We start from the raw sequence: 24599 nt of genomic DNA, 5'->3' as shown, positions 1-24599 counted from the left end.
AGAAAAGAGAGAGAGAGAGAGAGAAAGAAAGAAAGAAAGAGAAAACAAAGAAAGAAAAAGAAAAGAAAGAAAGAATAGAATCTTAGTGAACTCCAAGCAGGGTAGATACACAGAAAACCACCCAAGCACATCATAATCAAATTACTGAAGATAAAAATAAACAAAATCTTGAAAACTATGAGAAAAAAACACATTACATACAGGGATATGAATGATTGTTTACTACTCATCAGAAATTACAGAAGCCAAAAGACAGTGGAATGTCTTCTCTAAGTTACTAAAAGGAAAGCTCTGTCAACTGAAATTCTTTATTCAGCAAAAAGATCCTTCAAGATGAAGATGAAATTAAGACATTTTCAGATAACAAAAAGTAAAAGGAGTCATAGCTTCCTGTACTGTGTGAAAGAGGAAGTTTTTCAGGCTGAAGAAAAATAATGCCAGGTGGAAACTCAACTCTTAGAAAAGTAATAAAAGGCACCATATATGATAAATAAAAACCATTTTTTGTCTTAACTTTATTAAAATAGATATGACTGTTTAAAACAAAATCATAGGGAGTTCCCTGATGGTCCATTGGGTAAGACTCCATGCTCCCAGTCTGGAGGGCCCGAGTTTGATCCCTGGTCGGGGAACTAGGTCCCGCATGCATGCTGCAACTAAGAGGTGGCATGCCGCAACTAAGAGTTTGCCTGCCACAAGTAAGAAGTCCACATGCCACAACTAAAAGACCCAGCGCAGCCTAAATAAATAAATAATAACATTTTTAAAAAACAGAACAAAACTATAACATTGTCTTACATAAAATATAACTTACATAGAGGTTGGAATGTTGTTACATGAAGTGGTACAATATTAACTCTAAATAGACTGAAAATTTAAGGACATATAATTCTAGAGTAACCATTTTTTTAATGCAGAGAGATATATAGCTAAACTGGAATTGGAATATATAAATTATATATACTAAAATGGAATTCTGAAAACATTTACTTAATCTAAAAATACTACTTAAAAGAAGGCAGAAAAGAGAAAACAGGGCAAAAGTGTTGGGACAGATAGTAAAATGATAGACCCAGATCCAACCATATCAATAAGTACATCAAATGAAAAGAGACTAAACACTCCAATTAAATGGCCGAGATTGTCAGAATAAGTAAGTACATCAAATGAAAAGAGACTAAACACTCCAATTAAACGGCAAAGATTGTCAGAATAAGTAAAGAAGCAAAGCCCAACCACATGCTATCTACAAAAAAATGCACTTTAAAAAATTCTTGGCCACACTGTGGGGCATGCAGGATCTTAGTTCCCCGACCAGGGGGCGAACCCTCACCCCCAGCAGGAAGTGTGGAGTATTAACCACTGTACTGCCAGGGAAGTCCCCAAAAATGCACTTTAAATATAAAGACACAGGGCCTCCCTGGTGGCGCAGTGGTTGGGAGTCCGCCTGCCGATGCAGGGGATACGGGTTCGTGCCCCCGTCTGGGAGGATCCCATATGCCGTGGAGCGGCTGGGCCCGTGAGCCATGGCCGCTGGGCCTGCGCGTCCGGAGCCTGTGCTCCACAACGGGAGAGGCCACAACAGTGAGAGGCCCGCATACCACAAAAAAATATATATAAAAAAATTTTAAAAATTAAAAATAAATAAATAAATAAATATAAAGACACAGATAGGTTGAAAGTGAAAGAGTGGAAAACAATATACATGCAATCTGCATTAAACATAAAAAAGAGTGGCTATGGTAATATCAGATAAAGTATACTACAAGGCAAAGAACACTACTGGAAATAAGAGGGGACATTTCATAATGATAAGGGGATCATTTTATCAGGAAGACATAACAATCATAAATGTGATTATGAAATACACATTCTTTTTAAGTGCACATGCTACATTCACTAAGATAGTGGGCCGTAAAACAAATTTCAATAAATTTCAAAAAGTTGGAATCTTACAGGGTATAATCTCTGACCACAGTGGAATTAAAATTTAAAGCAGTAACAGCAAGATATTTTAGGTATCAAAGCAGAAATCACAAGGGAAATTAGAGAAGATGTTGAACTAAATGATAATGAAAATATAATTTCAAAATATGCAAGATGCATCTAAAGCAGTGCTTAGAGGGAAATTTATAACTTCAAATGCATACATTAAAAGAGAAAAGGTTTAGAATCAGTGATCTAAGATTCTACCCTAAGAAGGTAGAAAAAGAAGAGCAAGGTAAACCAAAAGCAAGTAGAAAAATGAAATAATAAAAATAAGAGCAAATAGGATGGGGGCTGGGGGTAAGACAGCTGGTAGAAAAAAATAAAATCAAAAGTTGGTTTTTTTGGAAACAACAAATTTGATCATCTCCTAGCCAGACTGGAGAAAAATAAGAGAAAACAAAATCCCAATATCAAGATGGAAAGAGAGCCTATGGATATTAAAATGATACCAAGAGAGTATTATGAATAACTTATGACAAATTCAATAATTGATGAAATGGACAAATTCCTTGAAAAAATACAACTTACCAGATTGACATAAGATGAAATAGAAAATATGAATAGTTCTATGTTACAGAAATTAAATGTGTTATCAAAAACATTTTCACACGGAAAACTCCAGGCCCAGGTGGCTTCACTGGTGAATCATGTCACACATTTAAGAAAAACCTAACACAAATATTCTTTCAGAAAATAAACAAGGAATATTCATTTCCTAGTTCATTTTATGAGGCCATCATAACCTGATACCAAAATCTAACAAAGACATTACAAAAATGAAAATTACAAATTGGTATCATTCATGAACATAGACACAAAAATCCTCAAGAAATTTTAGCAGTTCAAATCTAGCAATCTATAAAAAGGGATAATGCCTTAATGACCAAGTTTCAGTTTACCTCAGGAATATGAAGTTGGCTTAACACTGAAAAATCAATCATTGTAATTCATCATATAAAGGATAAAGGAGAAAAGCCATAACTCTACAAATTTGAAAAAGAAGGAAACTTCCTCAACCAGATAAAGAGTACCTAGGGACTTACCTGGTGGTCCAGTGGGTAAGACTCCACGCTCCCAATGCAGGGGGCCCAGGTTCAATCCCTGGTCAAGGAACTAGATCCTGCATGCATGTCGCAGCTAAGACCCAGCACAGCCAAGATAGACAGATAGACAGGTAAATAAATAAATAAAAATAAATCTTTTTTTTAAAAAAAGAGTATGTTATGGAAAAAGCTACAGCTAACAACATGCTTAATTGTTAAATATTGAATGCTTTATCCATAAGACCTGGAACAAAACAAAGATGTCCACTCTCCACTTCTATTCAGCATTTTACTGTACATTCTAGCTAGTGCATTAAAGGCAAATGAAAGAAATAAAAGACATGAAAATCGAAAAGGAGGGAATTGTCTGTAGTCACAAATAACTTGATTGTTTACGTATAAAATTCCAAGGATCCAAGGAATCTACAAAACTACAAGAACATACTAAGTAAATTTAGCAAGGTTGCAGGATACAAGGTCAATATGCAAAAATAATTTTTTTATACTAGCATCAACCATTCAGAATTTTAAGGTTTTAACCAGGGAAATTAGGCAACAAAAAGGAAGAAAAGGAAATTGGAAAGTAAGAAGGAAACTCTCTCTTTTCACAGATCACATGACCTTGTATATAGAAAATCCTAACAAATTCACACCAAAAAATTATTAGAATCAATAAATTCGTTCATCAAAGTTGTAGGATACAAGATAAGTATATAAAAATCAATTGTATTTCTGTACACCAGCAATGAACAATTCTACAATAAGAAAATGATTCCATTTACAGTAACATCAAAAAGAATAAAATACTTAGGAACAAACTTGGCAAAAGGAATGCAAGACTGAAAACTATAGAACATTGTTGAAAGAAACTAACAAAGACCTAAATAAATGGAAAGATATTTCATGTTTCTGGGTTGGAAGACAATATTTTTAAGGTGGCAGTGCACCCCCAAGTTTATATACAGATTCATTGTAATCACTCTCAAACCCCAGCAGCCTTTTTTTTGCAGAAATTGACAAGCTGATCCTAAAATTCATATGGAAATGCAAGGGACAAAGAGGAGCCAAAACAATCGATTTCTGTGTACCAAAATGTTATTTGCAGCATTGTGTGTAATAGGGAAGGATTTTAAGCAACCTGAGTGTTCTTCCATAGGAAAATGGTTATGTAATTACAGTCCCTTGGCAGAGTTGTTTTGAATGAAAAAAGTAAGATACTATCATATATATATTGCATTTTTTTAAGTCTGAGAAAATTTGTAGCAAACTTAATATTGCCTACCTATTACGAAACTTAGCATGAGACAGTTTAAAGGAAGAGCTTTAGCTTTTTAGCTATTTATATTTGAAATTTTTATAAAATGCAAATACTAGCTTTTGTAACTTAAAGAAAATGAATAAATAGAATTGATGTACATAATTTAAAACATGCCAGGACAAGAATAGACAGATCATTAGAATAAAAGAAGTTCTAGGGAATTCCCTGCCAGTCCAGTGGTTAGGACTCCATGATTTCACTGCCCAGGGCCCATGTTCAATCCCTGGTCAGGGAACTAAGATCCCACAAGCCACACGGCGTGGCCAAAAAAAAGAGTTCCAAAATAGACTACATTATGTATAAGATTCTAGTATAGAATGGGGCGGTTGGAGGGGGAGTATCACAAATCAGAAGCAAAAGAGGGTTTAGTCAGTCAGTGATTTGGGGCAGTTGATTAGCAGTTTTTGCAACTTGGGGGAAATAATTTTATAATGGAAGAAAATTCAAAATATTCGTCAAACCTCAGGAAGGAGTGTGGTCTTTTAGACTTAAAAGAGGATAGTATCATAAGGGGAAAAGTGGTCAGCTTTTAACAGTGTAAACATTTAAATTTTATGTGTTTGAAAATTTTGATTACTGGGGGTTTACCTGGGGGGCCAGTGGTTAAGACTGCGCTGCCAGTGCAGGCAGCGTGGGTTTGATCCCTGGTCGGGGAACTAGGATCCCACATGCTGCGTGGAGCGGCCTTTAAAAAAAAATAAAAGTGAAAAAAAATTTTTGATTACCAAAATCAGGAGTCAGATAGCCGATTGCTGGTTGAGGGTGGGAGCAAGATTAGCAACAGATGTATTAGATGTGTGATACTGTGATATATATTTGGTCTTGGGTTTCTGTCTTCTAAAACCCTTGTAATCCTAAAGAATAAGAACTATAGGGTCATCTTTTGTTATGTTTTGTTTTCGTTCCCAGTTCCTGAATAGCTTCAGAAAATAATAAAGGTGAAATGGGTATCTTTTGTTATTCATAACAAGCCCCTTTCAACCACACCTGAGTTTACATTAATGCGATGATTTCTTAAAAGCCCCTAGATAACCACTGGATGGGGGCTGGTTGCTAGGGAATCCAACCATGTGATTAGAGGGCTGGAACTTTCAGCCCCAACCCCTGACCTCCCGGGAGGGGAGAGGAGACGGGGTAGAGGTTGAATCAGTTACCAGAGACCAATGGTATAGTCAATCATCCCTACGTAATTAAGCCTTCATAAAAATCCTTGAAGTACATGGTTCAGAGAGCTTGGGTTGGTAAACTCCAGGAGGTGCTGGGAGAGTGGACTGCAGGAGAGGGTATGGAAGCTCTCCTCCCCTTCCCATATACCTTGCCCTGTGTGTCTCTTCCATTTGGCTGTTGCAGGGTTGATCCTTTTATAATAAACCAGTAATCTAGTCAGTAAACTTTTTTTTTTTTAATTCTGTGAGCCACTCCAATTGATAGTGGCAGAATTGAGTTACACTGTGGGACACCCACTTGGTGTTGCAGAATTGCTTGGCATGGGAAAGACACCCAGACGTTTGGTGACCAGAAGTGAAGTATTGGGAGTTAGTAGTACAGAAAAACAGAAGAGTTTTTGTTTTAGAATAAGGTAGGCTCAGACCTTTAAAAGAAAAAAAAAAAAAAAAATCCCGGACTTCAGTAAACAAAGAGGCAAAGAACATGGACAGACTGAGTCTATAGAATTAGTCCACTAGAATGAACGCTCTGTGCGGGCAGGAGTTTGCATCTGTTTTGTCCTCTGGTGTATCTCTAGCACCTAGAACAGAACCTGGTACAGAGCAGGCTTTCAGTAAATAACTGGTAAGTGAGGAAAGCTCAGTGAATTTATGACAAATATTCAACCACTGTAGTATTCAGAGATCTCAAATTAAAACACTGACAGTTATAACACTTCTCCATTCTCAGAATAGCAGAGGTTTTTAAAGGTTACAATTCCCAATGTTAGCAGAGGTACAGTGAAAAGGGTATAGCATATTGTTGGTAGAAATACGTACAGATAATGCAGGTATGTTAACCAACCTTATTATGGTAATCGTTTCACTATATATCAAATTACCATGTTATACACCTTAAATTTACACACTATTATTTGTTAATAATCTCAAAGCTGAGGGGAAAAAAGAAATAGAGACAAAGAAAGGAAATTGGGGGGGACGCATATTTTTTTACATCCCATTCATAGAAAATTAGAGGAGCGCAGGTAAGGGTGGCAACCAGGAAGTAGATGTGCTGAGCGCTTCTCTGTGCCAGGTGCTATGACAATTGCATGTTTTGTTTTGTTTTTTAATTTTATTGAAGTATAGTTGATTTACAATGTTGTGTTAATTTCTGCTATACAGCAAAGTGACTCAGTTATACATATATTCTGTTATACATACATATATTCTTTTTCATATTCTTTTTCGTTATAGTTTATCACAGGATATTGAATATAGTTTACTGTGCTATACAGTAGGACCTTGTTGTTGCATGTTTTTATTTAATCTTCATAATAATCCTGTGATACAAATAATAATTCCATTTTACAGATAAAGAGACTGAGGCTCAGAGAGAATAAGCCATTTCCATAGAGTCACAGTCTCTGCATGATGATAATCATAGTGAGACCGAGTGTATGTGGCAGACACTGCTCTGAGTGTTTCATTTTCCTGTATGTTAATTCACCTGCAGCAGTCCTGTGAGATGTGGGCGTTGCTCTCTCTGCTTTGTAGATGGGAAGCTGTTAACTAACCATATAAAGCTACTTACTATTTTTGTCCAAAAAAATAAAACTAAAATTTGAAATAAATTATTTGAGAAAACTTTTCAGGGAGCTTTAGAAGAAAAAATAAAAACTGCCAGTATATGGAAGTTGTCTCCTAACCTAAATATTTCTCCTCTTCTTTAGCTTTCCATTTCCTAGAAATGTTTAGGCAGTGTGGCACTTAAAATGTGTCAGAATTCTGCTGTACTTAAAATGTATAAGAATGTGCAAAAATAAAACTATGGAAAAAATTCTGAATGTGACCTAAGAAGGCCATGGATAAGAAGAGCAGCTAATATATGTAGCTGTCTCAAATCATATTATGATAAAGTGTAGGGAGATTGAACTTCACATAAGTACAACTGGGTCTTTTATTTTTGTGAGGTTTTTTTTTTGTTGTTTTTTTTTTTTTTTTTTTTTTTTTGGCAGCTGTGGTCCTATGGTGTTGGATGCTTTAATCAAGATTAAGAATGAAATTGATTCTACCTTGACCTTCCGAAGATCGTGCAGAGAAGGTAAGGATTTCCTTCCCTGTTGTTAGGCTTGGACACTTTTGTTCTGTTTCCCAAAAGAAGCCTGGGCTGGCCAGAACTGATACCAGGGGATACCCGGAGGATGGCTGCAGCTCTCTGCCAGGTGACCTTGCCACAAGTCACACTTCCTTTTCTTAGGCAGAAGTGTTGGAAATTTGAACTGTGGTATAAGTTCTGGTTTCTAAGTTGGCTTCCCTTCAGGAGCTTTCACTTGCATGGTTACTGCTTCTGGCGGTCCCTGTGAGCTGCTGCACCCTTCAAGGACCAGCCCAGATATGCTAGCTGGTCACCGCGGAGCTCTTCTTTAGGGGGGTAGTAGGGAATTTCTAGCTGGTGCTTGTGCACACTTAACACTTGTCCAACAAGAGGGACATGTGTCCCCTTCCAGCTCCCAGCATTACACGTGCACAGAGCAGGTGGTCAGTAGGAATGTTCTGGATGGAAACAGCGATTCCTACAGTGTGCTGCTGATTCCAGGCAGTGTGCATACCGACATTCTTTAATAGCTATGTATTGATTTTATGTACTAGAAAAATATAATTACTAATGACAGTGTAACAGTGATAGAAATGATTTTTAAATATAAATTTAAGGTAAAATGAGTTGATTTAAAGTAAATTCCTAAGTAATCATTCAGATGGTTCTCAGGTGTGGGAAAAATCACACGGGGTGCTATGACAGCTAACTGATCCTGATGGCTGTGGAACACAGACTGTGCAGACTCCATTCTGTGCACTTTACGTGAGATAGACAGGTGCTGTTACCATTTACACTCAGCGTACATGTGAAGAAACTGAGGCCCAGGGAGGTTAAGGGACTTCTGAAAGGACACAGAGATGGTGAGTCAGGAGCCAGGACTCAGCCAAAGTTGTCAGATTCCAGAATTGCACTCTCAGGTGATAGATACAATCACTTGCCAGGCCTGGAAAACCTGGGATAAAACCAAAACAGGGCAGCTGTGTTCTGCTGTACATCTCAAGCATTTAAAAGCCTACTTCTAAGACATCTGTTTTTGGCGGGGGGGGTGTTTTTTGGTTTGGTTTGGTTTGGTTTTTGCGGTACGCGGGCCTCTCACTGCTGTGGCCTCTTCCACTGTGGAGCACAGGCTCCGGACGCGCAAGTCCAGCGGCCATGGCTCACGGGCCCAGCCTCTCCACGGCATGTGGGATCCTCCCAGACCAGGGCACGAACCTGTGTCCCCTGCATCGGCAGGCGGACTCTCAACCACTGCGCCACCAGGGAAGCCCAAGACATCTGTTTTGATTCAGCTAATCTTACAGGATTGGATTCAATGTAGCAGATGCTAACGGGTATGAGAGTTTGTCTGAATCCTGCTGTTTAGGGAACATTCTGCTGTAATTAAGTACCAGCCTTCCCACATAAGTCCTGACAACACAGGAAATAGACGCTTTTCAGTAAGCTTCCCCATAAAACTCTTTCAGAGCCAAGAACACAAGGTGTGGCCCATGTTGGCCAAAAAAAAAAATGAGGCAGAATGATATTAATTGTGGCTACTTTTGTTTCCCTTGTAGTTTGTGAAGAGAATTTCCAGGGGAGGCTTTTTAAGAGAAGTTTCCTTGGATTTTTATTATTATTGTATACCATTTCTTATAAAAGCATACTGCTCTGTTGGATGCCAGGCTCACATAAATGTGCTGATAATATTCGATCTCTTGGGGAACTGTAGGAGTATTTGCTTAAGATGGATATTTGTGTCCTATTATACTTTTATTAAGATTAACGGGAGAGGGAGAGAAAGTGATAACCCAGTCCAAGTTTCACAAGTAACCACATTTCTCCGGCCTAACTACCTTCAAAAAAGAGCTTCTGAAGAAGTGGTAGCAGGGGCTTAGCGTGCATAGTCATCTGTAATTCTGAAATACCTCGGAAATTCCATACACAGGAAACGAGTCCAGGCTAAGAAAATTCTCCTTTCAGTGTCCTTGGTCAGCACCTTATTTTGCTTACTTTGGTTTGGTTTCACATTACCTCATTCTCCTTGAAAAGTCAGTGCCAAGGCGGCTTTTGTGGGTTTCATGTCCCCAGTGTAGCTTTGTGGAGACAATAGAATGAGGTCTGTCTCTGGATAATCTGTATCCAGGCCTCAACTTTAAGTTGACCAAGACAGTGTTGATTTATTTTGGGATGTTATATCTGTTAAGAGTTTGAGTCCAGGGAATTCCCTGGCGGTCAGTGGTTAGGACTCTGCGCTTTCACTGCCGCGGGCCTGGATTCAGTCCCTGGTCGGGGAACTAAGATCCCACTAGCCTTGTGGTGCGGCCAAAAAAAAAAAAAAAGTTTAAGAAAAATAGAATTTGAGTTCAAATAACAGTGACTTTAAAAAAAAAAAAAAAAAAGGCTGGTTTTTCTCTCAAAATACATGACGCAAGGAACTAGGACTGGCGTGGGCCCTCCGTGATGCCTGCAGCAACCCAGGCTCGTCTGTGCTCCAGTGCCATCCTGAGCAGATAGCTTCCAACCTCAGGGTTGCCTCCTGGTTTCACAACATGGTTTTTGGAACTACAGCCGTTAGATCTACATTCTAAGAAGAATGGGAAGGAGAAAAGGCAGTGGGCACCTCTGCACAGGTGTATTCCATGTCAGTGCTGCTCCTGCTGGTAGAGTAAGGACAGTCCGGAAGGGAGAATTGCAGCTGGACTGCCTGCAGCTGGGTAGGGGAGTGTTAACTGTGCTGTGTCTCAGGCATCTGCGGCTCCTGTGCCATGAACATCAATGGAGGCAACACTCTCGCTTGTACCCGAAGGATTGACATCAACCTCAACAAAGTTTCAAAAATCTACCCTCTTCCACATATGTATGTGATAAAGGATCTTGTTCCTGTGAGTTCCTGCCTCTGTGTGTGTGTGTGTGTCTCCCCACCTCCCCAGCACCTCCCACCTGCTTTTTTTTTTTTTAAGGGGGGCAGGAGGTATGTGTGTTGTGCTATAGTTCTTCAGGGCAGGGTTTTTTCCTGTCTTGAGTTTAGTTAAGGAATTTGAATGGCAGAAGATAAATGGCCTAGAAGATCATCCAGCAGCTCATTTGGTGAGGATTGTTTGGGAATAACAGGGCACAGAATTTTAGACTTGAACAATTTCAGAAATGAAGAATTTGGCCATAACAACAAAGAATTCATGTGGCAAATATCAGTTGGGAATGCAGCCGTTCTTATGTGTTTTAATTTCTACCTCCCTGTATTTGACCACCATCCCTTTCCCTGACTGGGTGTTTTCAAGGGCATCTGGGGAAAAAGGACTGTGGGATTGGAAAGCTTCCCAGGTGGGTGAAGGAGAAATTCCCTAACCACGCTGACATGTGACCATTTCTCCTTTCGTGATCTTTGCACGTATCCATGCCAAAGGAAGAGAGTCTGACTATTGCCTGTCACGGGGCAGAAAAGTGGGCAGTGTCCCAAAAATGGGATAAGCAGGAAAGCTAAGGAGTGGTGGTGGAATCTGACCCATTTCTTCTTCTTCCTCTTAACCTCAGGATTTGAGCAACTTCTATGCCCAGTACAAGTCCATTGAGCCTTATTTAAAGAAGAAGGATGAATCCCAGGAAGGCAAGAAGCAGTATCTGCAGTCCATAGAAGATCGTGAGAAACTGGTCATTATTAGTCCCTGTTCATTGTCTTGACTTGAGGAATTTTGTTGCAAAGATGTTTGCCAGGAAGTGGGGCTTAGGGGCAGAGGGGATGGGGGGGCACAGCATGAGGTGATGCAGAACATTCAGCGTCTTCTGGAAAGGAACTTCAGAACCATCTGTCCAAGGGTTGGACACCCATCCTATCGGGGCCGGGTGGGTAGTGAGAACCTATGAAGGGCCCAGAGGGGACCAAGGCCCTGGAGCGCTCGGCCTAGAGGGGCTCACTGCTACCGTGTTGCTAGCCACTCGTCTTTTTCAAAAGAAACCAGTCTGTAGGTCGCCAGGTCTTGAAACGTTGACAGCTAAATCGGGGTTACTCTTCAAGCCGGTGGGCAAATGAAACACATGCCGGCTGTTTGCGGTCCTGCGGCCGCCACCCTGTTTGCAGATGGGAGTGAGAGAAGCCAACAGCGAAACTGGAACTAGAACTTGGTGCTTTCCTGACACCACACGTCTAATGACGCGGTGTGGGCTTGTGACAGGCCCACTCACTCTTGGAGTTGCTACCCCTGGGCACAGGCTATGAAGTCTCTGAAAGTGAAGGGGTTATTAGCAAGCTTGTAGTCTCTTTCTCGCGTACACTTCTACCTCCTCTAAGAAGGAGGCACGCACACTCACTCCCTGCACACTTGGTGTCCTTTGGAGAGGAAGAAGTGGGAAGGGGGCCAGATGGAGGTAGGTCCCAACGTCATGCCTACACGAGGGAAGGGCTCATGCTGTCTCAGGGTCACCACTTCATTCGTTCACATGACAGGCTGTGAGCAGACTGAGTGCTCCTCAAGGGCAGGGGCTGTGTCTTATACCCCTTTCTGGATCCCAGGATCCTGGCATGTGCTATCTTATCAACAAATATGAGTTGTGTGAATGAATAAATGAATTCTGCCTTTTAGGTCTGGGGGAACATTTAGCCCCTCTCCTCTTCCCCATAAAATATTAAGAAAGGAAGGTCCTGGTAATGCCCAGCTCTGTCGTCATCGAGATGTTGAGGGTCAGCATGGTGATGTTGTAATTCAGAGCGAGCAGCTGCCTTCTCTTGCAAGAGTTTCTTGTTCTCGGGACATAGCTCTGCCCCAGTTTCTAACTCCAGGGAGTCTGACGCATCCCAGGGTCCAGGTTGGAACTGGCCACCCTGGCCCAGCTTGTCATCTCACAGTCCTCAGGTAGGAAAGCTTGTAGCTTATAAACATCTCCTTGATGTACTATTTTTAGGGATTAGAGGGTTCCCCTGAACATGTTTTCTAGGTAGTCAAAATTCACTCATTTAAATACCAAACATTTGCTTATTTAGCATTTTTCACTTCTTCAAATTAATATTGCTGAACCTAACTTTTTTTTTTTTTTTTCTTTTTTTCTTTTTTTCTTTTTGCGGTATGTGGGCCTCTCACTGTTGTGGCCTCTCCCGTTGCGGAGCACAGGCTCCGGATGCGCAGGCCCAGCGGCCATGGCTCACGGGCCCAGCCGCTCCGCGGCATATGGGATCCTCCCAGACCGGGGCACGAACCCGTATCCCCTGCATCGGCAGGCGGACTCTCAACCACTGCGCCACCAGGGAGGCCCTGAACCTAACTTTTTTTCATGATTTTAAAAGCCATAATGCTCATTATAGGTAATTGGAAAAGGGAACTAATTTTCAAATAATCTATAATTCCACCACCCAAAGGTAATCTCTGTCGACAGCTACCCTTTTATAAGTAAAGAATATGACTGTCGTGAAGGCTCTTAATCCTGTGACCTTATGCTTTCTAGACAGTGGGGCCAGTTTACACTCTCACCAGCTGCCTGAACAGAACATAATTTCTGTTGAAGACTCGTGGTTACAATCATGACCATCAACTCTGTGTCATCTGTTTTCAGCTGTCACTTCAGATGTCAGCGTGCCCTCCTGTTTTGCCACTTTTAATCAGTTTGTGTTGTTCCCCAAATCAGAAAGTCCAGTTAGAACTGGTTGGGCATGCTGAGTCAGTGTGGCAGTGTTAGAGGAGGGATGCCAGAGTCGGGCCACCTGTTTGCAGCTGTGTCACCCTCGGGAAGTGACCTAACTTCTCGGGGCCTCAGTTCCTTACCTGTAAAATGGGAACCTAATAGCACTCACCCCAGGATTATTGTGACAATCAAATGAGGTCGTCAGTAAGGCACATGGTGCTCAGTGCTGGTTGGCTGTTTAGGGTGATGTTGATGTTCCTATCGAAAACTTGAGGTGTCTGCTGAGCCAGGGCAGAGGCTGGTGTAGACTCTAGATGCCTCAGCACTCAGGGCCTTTTTAATTTCTGCTAGACTGCATTCGAGGTGGTAAGTTCTTTTCATGTTTTTGTTTTTGGTTTTTTTTTTTTAAGATAAGTGAGGGGTTATTTATTAAAGGATGAGTACACTGTACTTAGACTTAAGAACTCTGGGCTCTAATCCAGCAAATGTCTAAATTTCAATTCCAAGATCTTTTTTATGAATCTGAAAAATCTCTGCAAACCACTCCTAGGATTTTGCCAAGAAAACTCACGTGCGAGTAGGCACTTTGCTCGTGCACTGACCCCAGACCTCACATTTAATCAGCTCAGGACACGACCATCTCTTCCATGGTGGGCTCCTGATTGCCCTTTCTCCCCGCACAGGACGGGCTCTATGAGTGCATTCTCTGCGCCTGCTGCAGCACCAGCTGCCCGAGCTACTGGTGGAATGGGGACAAGTACTTGGGACCCGCGGTTCTTATGCAGGTAAGGCGCTCCTTCATTACTGAAAGAGAAATGGAAACCGATGTTCTGAGGGGCGATGGCTTCCCTCTTTGGCATCCATTACAAACGGTAATTGGTTGCATCACCTTCGCTTGGCTTTCAGTAAAGCTGGGGCTTCATCTGCAGAATGCCTTCATTTAGTGTGGTGAGGGTCACGCCAAGGGATGGTGGCTGCGGGTTGGCACACCATGCCTTGCAGATGTTTCAGATGTTTCCCTGTGCAGCTGGCTCTTCCCTGCCCACTTGCCCACTTTCCCCGGACTGCGTCTGTCAGAAGGCTCCCCATCTCCCTCTCACGGGGTTTTTAACGTGGAAGCAGGGGAGAGAGAAATTTCGTTGAGGAGCAGTTACCCAGCTGCAAGGGTGGAACTTGTTTCCAGGCTAGTGAAAGCCTGTAGTACTGGGCTTAGGGGTTGCTTGGAAAGAAAGTAGTATTGGTTTTCATTGTCTTTCACTATATGTGTAGTTCACTGCAGACAGAGTCACTGTCTTTGTTCCCAGAAAGCTCATACTTTTTAGATTTGTGGTCAGTGCTCTCCATAGACTCTGAAGCAACTCAGAAAAAACAACTTCTTGTTTCTCATTTTCCCACAAAAAGAGAAGCTCTGTGGTTGTGTGACCAGTTAGCAGTACTGATTGATTCCTGGCCAAATTAAAGATTGAGTATGAGGTACATTTGTAGCTGGCGCTTGTACCAGTGATCTGAGTTGTTGGGAAACTTAAAAGTGGTGTCGGCAACACTGCTGGAGCCGGCCCGGTGATCAGGAGCTTAGTCAGTTCTCAGCTGGCTGATCTCAGGCTTCTGGGGTGGATATGCTAATCGCAAGGATCAATAAGTAGAACAGATATTCTCTCTGTGCAGGTCTGTTCAGTTATCAGTTCACTCCAAGGTAGTGGGTAGGTGCTCTGAAGGCAGTTAAAGAGAGTCAAGGATACCGTCCCTGCCTTCACTCATTCATGTTCTAGGGAGGAAGCTAATGAGCAACATGAAATCAGTAGAAGACGATGCCTGATGGTATATAATTAAGCACCAGCGACCCGGTGCATGTGGTTTAAAGGTTGGTGGGGCTCATTAGTCAAGGTGACTAAGAGATGTTACAAAAGAGTTGGGAGCCTTTCCTTGGAAGATGGCAAGAAGTAACGTGTGGAGATGGCTTCCAGGCTGAGAATTCCTGTTCCTCTGCACGCCTGGGGCTTTGAGGTGAACCAGAGGGCTGCTCTGGCCAGTTAAGGTGACAGCTCAGCCCACCAGTCCCTGGTTCCCCCAGGCCTATCGCTGGATGATCGACTCCAGAGACGAGTTCACAGAGGAGCGCCTGGCCAAGCTGCAGGACCCGTTCTCTCTGTACCGCTGCCACACCATCATGAACTGCACGAATTCCTGTCCCAAGGTACGCGGCTGCGGCCCCCCGCGCGGCCCAGCACTGACGTGCGCTCGTGAGGAGGCAGCCGGCGGGGAGCAGAGAGCGCTCTCCCCTCCGTGTGAGCCTGGGGCTGTTGGCGCTTAGTTGCGGGGCACAGGCTCACTCAGGCCCCCTTGGGAAGGGTTTTCAAGTCGGGTTCACACGGGCCTGGTGGGAGTCAAGGATGCCACGAGGACCCATGAACAGGAACCTGGGTTTGCCCTGACTTTGTGGGAACCACGGGAGGAAAGCAGTCTGAGCACAGGCAGCTGTGAGGGCTACATTCCCTCTCCGGGCCCCAAGGTCTCTGTGTGGCAACATGGCTGCCGGTCCGCTCGGCTCCCTGGCAGCCAGCCTGTGCTTTCTCCTCTGCGTGTCTTTCCTCAGTCTCGGAGCTCCTGCTTACTTAGCTTTCACTCCCTCTTCCTGTTCATACTTCCTGCTTCCTGTTCATACTCACCCTGCCTGCGGCTTCAGCATCTGCCTGGCTTCTCTCAGCATTTCTCAGCTCACATTCCTCAGAGGGAGTCTCCTTGGCCCAGCTTAGCTTTACACGGCGCAGCCCACGTCAGAGCTGGCCGGCCAGCTACTGTCAGGTGCCAGCCCTGGTCCGTCAGTGGGCGGGGAGCAGCCAGGGCTGCCCTTCGAGCAGAGACTGTGGGCAGAGCAATTTCATTTTAAAGGTGCAGCGAGATGGAAAACGCTAGCACGACCAGTTAGCAGCTTAAAAAAGAAAGAAAAGGCAGCACATCTTACCAAACATGAAATCCAGACTGGGTAATTCCACAGTGTTTCAAGGGCCCCCCCTTCCTCTGCCAGAGTGCTTCTCATGTGACATCGGCATTGGGGTGGGCCACGGGGACTGGTGGGGTCCCGAACAGTGCGGGAGAGCTCAGGCTCCACATCCTGCTGCCTGCGTCTCTACCCAGGCTCTGCTCAGCGAGCCTTGTGGCTTCTGAGGCAAGTCATGCCACTGAAGTGCTTAGGACAGTGCCTGGCACATAGTAAGCACTTAGTGGGACCTTCTGTTTGTTTGAGCCGGTCAGTCAGAAGACAGCCTCTCCAAGGCTGGGGCCTGGCTTGTGTATTTCTTCAAAATCTCCGCAGAGGATCCTGCGGTGCGCTCCTAGGCATGAATGTTTGCATCGCAGAGGACAGCAGACAGACCAGACAACCAAGGACAGACTTCTCTGTGTCCTGCCCTCCCCTTCAGTAAAGGAGGGGTGGACACTGGGGCTGTGAGGCTAGACATAGGCACAGATTGTTTGAACTAGAAGGGACCTCAAAAATCGTCAAGTGCAGCCCCTTTTACAGGTGGGGAAGCTGAGCCCATGAGCGGGAGTTGGGGGTGGGGGCATCTTGCCAAGGTCAGTCTCAGGTTGGGGGCAGGGCAGGCCTAGAAGCAGGCCACCTGCCTCCCAGTGCCTCCTTCCTGCGCTGGGACTGGGTACAGTCTGTTTACTGACTCTAAATTCCTTTTGATGGGGCAGGTATGTACACGGCTCAGCGTTCAAAAGGAAATACTGTGGAGGGCCTTCCTCCTTCCCCAGCCCCAGCCCCCTCCCCGGTGGTGTTAGCAGCTTCCTGTGTGTCCTTCCAGGGATAGTTTGTGCTACACGCAAATGTTCCACGTGTCCTTTGTCACAGTGTCTACCTTTCTCACTTAACACATTTCAGGGATCCTTCCATATCAGTCTTTTTTTTTTTTTTTTTTTTTTTGCGGTATGCGGGCCTCTCACTGTTGTGGCCTCTCCCGTTGCGGAGCACAGGCTCCGGACGCGCAGGCTCAGCGGCCATGGCTCACGGGCCCTGCCGCTACGCGGCATGTGGGATCCTCCCAGACCGGGGCACGAACCCGTGTCCCCTGCATCGGCAGGTGGACTCTCAACCACTGCACCACCAGGGAAGCCCCCCATATCAGTCTTTTAAAGAGTGTCTTCTCTTTCCCTTTCTGTCTCTCTGAAGATCTTTTTTCTTTTTCTTTTTTTCCACGCTTTAATTTCAGAGTTAAAGTTGTCCTTCTAAAATGAGGGGACCCAGGACTTCCCTGGTGGTCCAGTGGTTAAGACAACACGCTTCCACGTGTCACGGGAACTAAGATTCCGCATGCTGCTCAGCGCAGAGCCACATAAAATAACTTAATTAAATTGAACGAGGAGACCCTTCACTAGCCTCAGATGAGTGCTTGTCTAATTTTACCAACTATTTGGTGATCTCACTTCCTGCTTCTACGAGACTGGCCCCACTGGGTTTAATTGCTATACCTCGTGCAGGACAGATGTTACAGCTGTGAGGCCAACTGCAGCTAATCCAGTGTTGTGGGCCACTTAACCAGTGGTGCTTAGGAAGGTTAACAGAGGCTCCTTTCTCCCACATACCTTTGAGGGCTTGCAGATGCAGATTTCTGGTGATGATGACTGAATGATAATGGTAATGATGTGGAAACCTTTAGAGATAACTGGCTAATTTTGACACTGTAGTCATAGAAGAGACGACTCTTCCTTGGGCTCATTGACCTGCCACAGTGAGCCTCACCAGCAGGAACTCAGTGAGACAGGGCTCCTGCCGGAGAGAGCTGGCTGTTTTCAAACGTCTAAGAGTGGAAACAGAAGAGAGCACTAAGCCCAAACCCCTGGGTATTAAAGGACTTGGTTTGTAATCACCGTGCTTTGACCAGCTAGGTCAGGAGGTCCTGGGTCGCCCAAGGTCATGGGGTTTTTCCATTCAGTTTCACTTACCATTTGGTATTGATTCTCTTCTCTTTTTTCAAGGGGCTGAATCCAGGGAAAGCTATTGCTGAAATCAAGAAAATGATGGCAACCTATAAGGAAAAGAAAGCTTCAGCTTAAGTGTTCCCGTGCTAAACATGACTGTAACCAGCTCAGCTGAATGTAATTTGTATCTAATCTGAGTTCCTTCAGAGGTCTCGATTTCCCACAAATACAGCATGTATAATAAAAATTTTAATAAATAAATGTTATTCTACTTTATTAACAAAAAAGCAAGCCTGTTCCTTGTACTTGCTGCAGTGGGATGTGAAGGTGCCAGAAGGAGGAGTCCTTGTCCTTGAAGAGGGGGCCAGGCCTCCAGAACTGAGCCACCATTGGGGGTGGCTACGATGGGGACAAGCATAGAATTGGTGTCACGCAGGACCTGGGCTTGTTCCCAGCTTTGCCATTCACCAGCTGATGACACTGGGCAAGTCCCTTCTCTTTGCTACTCCATTTGCCCATCTGTAAAATGGAATTCCTAGCTGTGCCACCCTCAGCCACCTGGTGTGAGGATGCCTGCACTTACTCTGGGTGCTCAGTAAACAGTGGCTCGTCATTATATGGCAGCCCAGTTTCTACAGCTTTCAGTATTAGAATTACTTCAAACCAAATCTTGGTAAGTCTTTTTCTGTCTCGTTGAGGCCAGGTTACAGATACTTCCAGCACAGCTATAAACTCCAGTTAGTTCCACAAGTGTCCTCCAGAGACCTCGCACGGAAAGCATGAATTCCCACCACTGCTGCCTTGGCTCTGACGCTTACTACAAAAGCGGTAACACTGAAAAAGCACAGTGTAAAAGTTTTGTCAAGTTAAAAATGGAAACCCCTTAAACTCCCCAAGTTTCACATCCCCTGTTGACAGTTCACACATTTCCTCCAGACCTTTATGTCATTACAATGCGCAGCATATGTAAAGTTTTTTTTCCCTTCAAAAATAAGGTACAAAATATTGATATTAGCAACTTTCCATTTTGTCTTTTTTTTTTCATTGTGGTTAAATACACACAGAATTTACCACCTCAGCCATTTTTCAATGGAGAATTCGATGGTATTAAGTACATTCACGTTTTGGTACAACCCTCACTCCAGTCTATCTCCAGAGCTCTTTTCATCTTGTGAAACTCAAACTCTGCCCATTAAACACTAACTCCCCATTTCTCCTCCTCTAGCCTCTAGCCACCATACTTCCACTTTCTATTTCTGTGACTTTGACTACTCTATCTCATATAAGTGGAATTATATGGTATTTGTCTTTTTTGTAACATATTTCACTTGGCGCAAAGTTCTCAAGGTTCATCCCTGTTGCAGCACGTGTCAGAGAATTCCCTTCCTTTTTAAGGCTGAATAATGTTCCATTGTATGTATGTGTCATATTTTGTTTATCCATTGATCCATTAATGGACATTTCGGTTGCTTCCATGTTTTAGCTCTTGTGAATAACAGCAGCTTTCTACTTTTACCCCACGATATACAAGGGCCTCTGGTGCTACTAAAGATCTACCTGTGTGTATGTGAAATTTATTTTCAACCTTAGCTTTTTTAACCACTGGTTTCTTGCTCGGTGGCATAGATGCACCATTACTTATTTACCCATTTCCCCTGCTAACGCACATTCGGGTGGACCCTATTTTCACTCTTAGGAATACTCCAAGGCTGTTTTTAAGTTGTAGCATCCTGGAAGCAAAGGCTTCTTGTATCAGGAGGCCAAGAAAAACATCTGACTCACCAAGAATGAATCTTAATGAGCATTTCTGGCTTTAAAAGGGGATGGTTCGGGCTTCCCTGGTGGCACAGTGGTTGGGAGTCTGCCTGCCGATGCAGGGGACACGGGTTCGTGCCCCGGTCCGGGAAGATCCTGCATGCCATGGAGTGGCAGGGCCCGTGAGCCATGGCCGCTGAGCCTGCACGTCCGGAGCCTGTGCTCCGCGACGGGAGAGCCCACAGCAGTGAGAGGCCCACGTACCGCAAAAAAAAAAAGATGTTTCAAAAGCACTAGTGTCTGGCATTGTGAGAGGTGAGGTGCTGGGGGTAAAGATGAACAAGATTTGTCCCCTCCCACCTAGGAGCCAAGTTCACCAAGAAAAAAGGAACAAACATTAAATTATAAGAAATTTAGAGAACACAGTCTTTACCCTTATGTTAGCATCTCAAAATTCTTGGCCACCTCAGTAAGACCACACAGTACACAGTCCTCAGATGTTAAAGCTCCAGATTCGGAAGTGAGAACTGGAAAACCCTCAGGGAGCCCTCCATACCCGGGCTGGGAGGGCAGTAGGGAAATCTGCCTTCCAGGTCTGTTCACACCTAATTGGTTTCAGACAGCCCCGAGGAAGGTCGCATTCCTTGGATTCATGAGTAATTTGACTTTGCTTCTAATCACTAGACCTGTAGGGAGAAAGATGGGTTTTTTTCTCATGACTAATTTAATGGCTTGTAAAGATGAGTTCTGCACCAGGCAGCTTCTGAGGAGAGGCAGGGGAGTTGCCACTTCAAATCAGCTTCATCAGACGTCAAGTGTGCCACTGTAGGTCACTCACCCCATTTAAACCCGAGCTAAATTAGAATATGTTATCAACTGATAGTTTAACTTACTGCTTATTTAATCTTTCATTGGATTGCAGGCAAATGTTCTATTTCAAGACACAAAGACTTTACTAATAAAACTGCAAGCTTGAGCAGAGAAAGACTGTTTTGTCCTTCATGCTACTTCTGTTCTCTGATAATGTCCAGACAATGTGCTTACATTCACAAAAATCATCCTGTGGAATAATTCAACTTTCTCTAGGGCTGAAGCCAGCCATCCCTTCTTACCCGGCCTTTGTGCAAGTTGTTGAACCTCTGAGCCTCTATTTTCGTATCTGTAAAATGGGAATTAAGAGCATTTACCTCTCAGAATTGTGGGTAAAGTCTACATAAGAATAAATGTGAGTTCTTGCCAAAAAGAAAAAAAAAAAGTAAATATGTGAGGTGTGGATGTGTTAATTGATGAGGAAAAATCCCTTCACAATGTATATAGATATATCAAATCATCACATCAGACACTTTTCTTTTTTTTTTTTTTTTTGGCTGCGTTGGGTCTTCATTGCTGTGTGCGGGCTTTCTTTAGTTGTGGTGAGTGGGGGCTTCTCATTGCGGTGGCTTCTCTTGTTGTGGAGCACGGGCTCTAGGCATGCGGGCCTCAGTAGTTGTGGCTCTCCAGCTCTAGAGCGCAGGCTTAGTAGTTGTGGCACATGGGCTTAGTTGCTCCGCGGCATGTGGGATCTTCCTGGACCAGGGCTCGTACCTGTGTCCCCTGCTTTGGCAGGCGGATTCTTAACCACTTCGCCACCAGGGAAGTCCACATCATACCCTTTAAATATCTTACGATGTTGTCAATTATACTTAAGCTGAAAAAAAAAACTTTAAAAATAAATTCTTAACATATATGAGTTTAAAAAATAATAAATGTGAAAAACATCTAGCTTGCAGTTGAGCAAATGCTCCATAAACTCAATTTAACTGATTTGTCTCAAATACCTACTGTGTGGAAGGCTGAATCCTACTACAAAGGTGATAAACTCCCTGGGAATTCGCTGGCGGTCCAGTGGTTAAGACTGCGTGCTTTCACTGCTGAGGGCCCGGGTTCAATCCCTGGTCAGGGAACTAAGATCCCACAAGCCACACAGCACAGCCAGGGAAAAAAAAAAAAGGTGATTAATTCACAGCTCTCTGGACTTGAAAATTGGTGTATTTCCAACACGGCTGGCTAGAGTTAGAGACCTCCTCTTCAGAGGATGGATTATCTGTGCAAGACTAAAAATGCTCATTTCTCGTCTCCCACATCACACTGACTGCTGGGTGCCAGAGGGTGTGCCGCTGACTCCCAACACTCAAATTCTCTTCCAGCCTCCTCCTTGCCCAGGAAACTACATACAAGACAGACTGCTGAAACTGCACCTTATGTGTCTAGACAGCCATAATCTTGTCATGGGGTTTGTCACTAGGTGAGAAAATCCCTTTTGTTGCAAAAATCTAGTGAAACTAGAGAAACTGAGAAGTTTGGCAATGCTCTAGAATAAACCAGTACAAATTAGTGAATTCTCCAGCTTTTTGCCACTCGAACTGTTACCCGAAAACTGGGTTTACCTCTTGGTAGGTGTTGAGCCAAAAGACACAACCAAGCCAAAGATCAGGAGAAGGAAGGATTTATTCTTTGCAGCAAGTAAGGAGAACACCGGGATCTCTCCCAAAGCAGTGTCTCCCCAACAGCAAAATTGGGGAAGTTTTAAGCTAAGGGTACATACCTATTCGTGAACGGGCTTGGGCTGTCGACAGAGTCCAAGCTTTAGTTGATTGAAGTTATGAGGGTCAGAAAAGGTCATCATCATCCCTCAGGTTCCGGTTGATCTGGTGGTTGAGCATTTCAGGCTAATCTTCACCACTGAAACAGAACTGGGAGTCTTTACAACTGATATCTTTGCTATTGTTACTTCTCTTGCCTGATAACAGTCGTCTATCCTTTTGTTCCCTTAAGATCATTCATTACTGAGACCTCTTCTAGGGCAAGCATTGTGGCCAGGCTTAGATCACAAAAGACGGCTTCTCTTATGTCAGGAAAGCCGTGCCTGGTTTTCTTTCTCCGGGTTCTCCCTACCCTACCTGGTTGCAGGACCAGGCATATTATGTCCTTCCTGTGGGCCCCCAAGGGAGCAACAGCCCCAGAAGGGAATCTTCTCCATGGGTCCTAGCCCACAGATGACTGCAGCCCAGCCCACAGACCGCCCAGATGACCACAGTGAGAGCCGCTTCCCCAAAGGTAACCCTGGCCTGGGCAGAGGTGAGGCCTCCCACATCCTCTGTGGTTTGGAAGGAAGCTTCCTCTGGTCTCCTGCCTCATGAAGACCATGGACCAAGCGGCAGGTGCAGCTCCTTCCCAGATGGCTCAGAGGATGGAGTCTCTTAAATGCCAAGTAGCAATATGAAGAATGAGGGACCAATCTTGCGATGCAGTCCCCAAGCCCCCTGCTTTTATGAAGCTTCTAGCCCAGCACCAGGATCTCAAGAAAGCAACTGGCTTCTGCCAAGTTCCTGCCACCCCATTTCATCTTTCCAGCAGCTTTCATTTCACAGATGAGGAGAGAGGCTCAGAGAGGGAAAGTGACTTTTTAAAGCTCACACAGCTAGACAGCAACTGATGCACATCCAAACCCAGGTCTCTCTGGTGCCAGAGCCCAGCCACTTGCCACTGTACCACACTGCCTCTTGGCAAGGCCATCTGAGCAAGTCATTTATGCAAACCTAGCCATCCTGCCTGCCATGGAAATCAGGGTTCCCCTGGTTAAGTGGTCTGCCAGACATCCAGCTAAGCCCTGGGGGAGGAAACAGGGGCTCTGAGAAGTTCAGTAGGCTGCCCTCACTGAGGCATCAGCAGAAGAAACAGGTCTTCTCATCTGAACTGAGTGAAGCCAGCCCCATCCCCCAGGTGGTCAACCTGCTCCACCAGCAGCCTGCCCCAGCTGAGCGAATAGCTCCACCACCCCCTACCTGCCCAGACCAAAACCCAGGGAGGAGAGGCATCTTTGATTCCATTCCTATACCTCCACCTCCCATGCATCAGTAAGTCCTGCCGATATGTACCCCTTTATCAAGGGTATGTATTGAGTTCTCGGTATGGACCAGATACTGTCAAGGCCTTCCCTGCTTCCACTCTAGAGTCTCTCCCCCACCATTACTCTCCATCGCAGCTCTGTCTCCTTCCAGCCCTTTCCACCACAGGTTACTTTGGAGTTTTCCTCTGCTGGCCTTTGGCTGCTCCCCATGTCTGTTTGTTCACCCTCCCATTCCTAGCTCCTAGAACAGTGCCCGGCACTGCAGAAATTCATACTGGATACATGATGATGGCTCAAGCCCAGTCCTAGCCTTGGCCCTAATGTGATCCTTCCCTGGTTTGCCCCAGAGCCTGGGGTCTCTGATCCTTTGGAGATCCTTAGTCCAGAAGCCATCAACCCCAGGGTCAGGGGACACCTTGTCTGTGCCTGTCGCTATGAGGTAATGTGATAACACTGCATACAAACACGAGGTCTTGGGGCCCTTCAGGGGCTTCCTTGTTCCCACATGTGCAGGCTTGTCTGAGGTCATGTGAGGCTTCTGAGATGGGGGTTATGCCTCGGCTGTTTCTGTGGCATTTTAGAGGCCTTCTGTGCATCACTGCAGTGCCTCCCTGTGTCCACACATATCCCTGTGAGACGGATCTGAGCCTGTGAGTCTCTGGGCAGGTGTTGTCTTCTTTCTTTGACATTTATGCAGCAGAGCCAGGCACTGTCCCAAGTGCTTTACATGCTTTTTCTCTTGTGGGACTCACAACAATCTATCAAGCAGGTATTGCTAATGTCATCGTCCTCCTATAGGTTAAGAAATGAAGCCCAGAGAGGTTAAGTGGCTTGCCCAAGTTCACAGAGC

At 44.4% G+C, this 24599-nt stretch overlaps 1 protein-coding gene across 1 annotated transcript in view; it reads left to right on the top strand.

Moving 5' to 3' along the window:
- The window catches only part of SDHB (succinate dehydrogenase complex iron sulfur subunit B), a 36636-nt gene extending 18244 nt beyond the window's left edge, over nucleotides 1-18392 (top strand). Inside the window, exons 3-8 of the mRNA XM_060080195.1 lie at nucleotides 7514-7599; nucleotides 10321-10457; nucleotides 11107-11223; nucleotides 13869-13970; nucleotides 15257-15379; nucleotides 18163-18392. Of these exons, the coding sequence (XP_059936178.1) occupies nucleotides 7514-7599; nucleotides 10321-10457; nucleotides 11107-11223; nucleotides 13869-13970; nucleotides 15257-15379; nucleotides 18163-18240 (643 nt within the window). The 3' untranslated portion in view covers nucleotides 18241-18392. The remainder of the gene's footprint in view (nucleotides 1-7513; nucleotides 7600-10320; nucleotides 10458-11106; nucleotides 11224-13868; nucleotides 13971-15256; nucleotides 15380-18162) is intronic.
- Nucleotides 18393-24599: the final 6207 nt, after the last annotated feature.

The sequence above is a fragment of the Mesoplodon densirostris genome, chromosome 2 (genome assembly GCF_025265405.1).
Source record: "Mesoplodon densirostris isolate mMesDen1 chromosome 2, mMesDen1 primary haplotype, whole genome shotgun sequence".
NCBI lineage: Eukaryota > Metazoa > Chordata > Mammalia > Artiodactyla > Ziphiidae > Mesoplodon > Mesoplodon densirostris.
The sequence above is the reverse complement of the archived record's forward strand: the minus strand, read 5'-3'. Positions and strand labels throughout refer to the sequence as shown.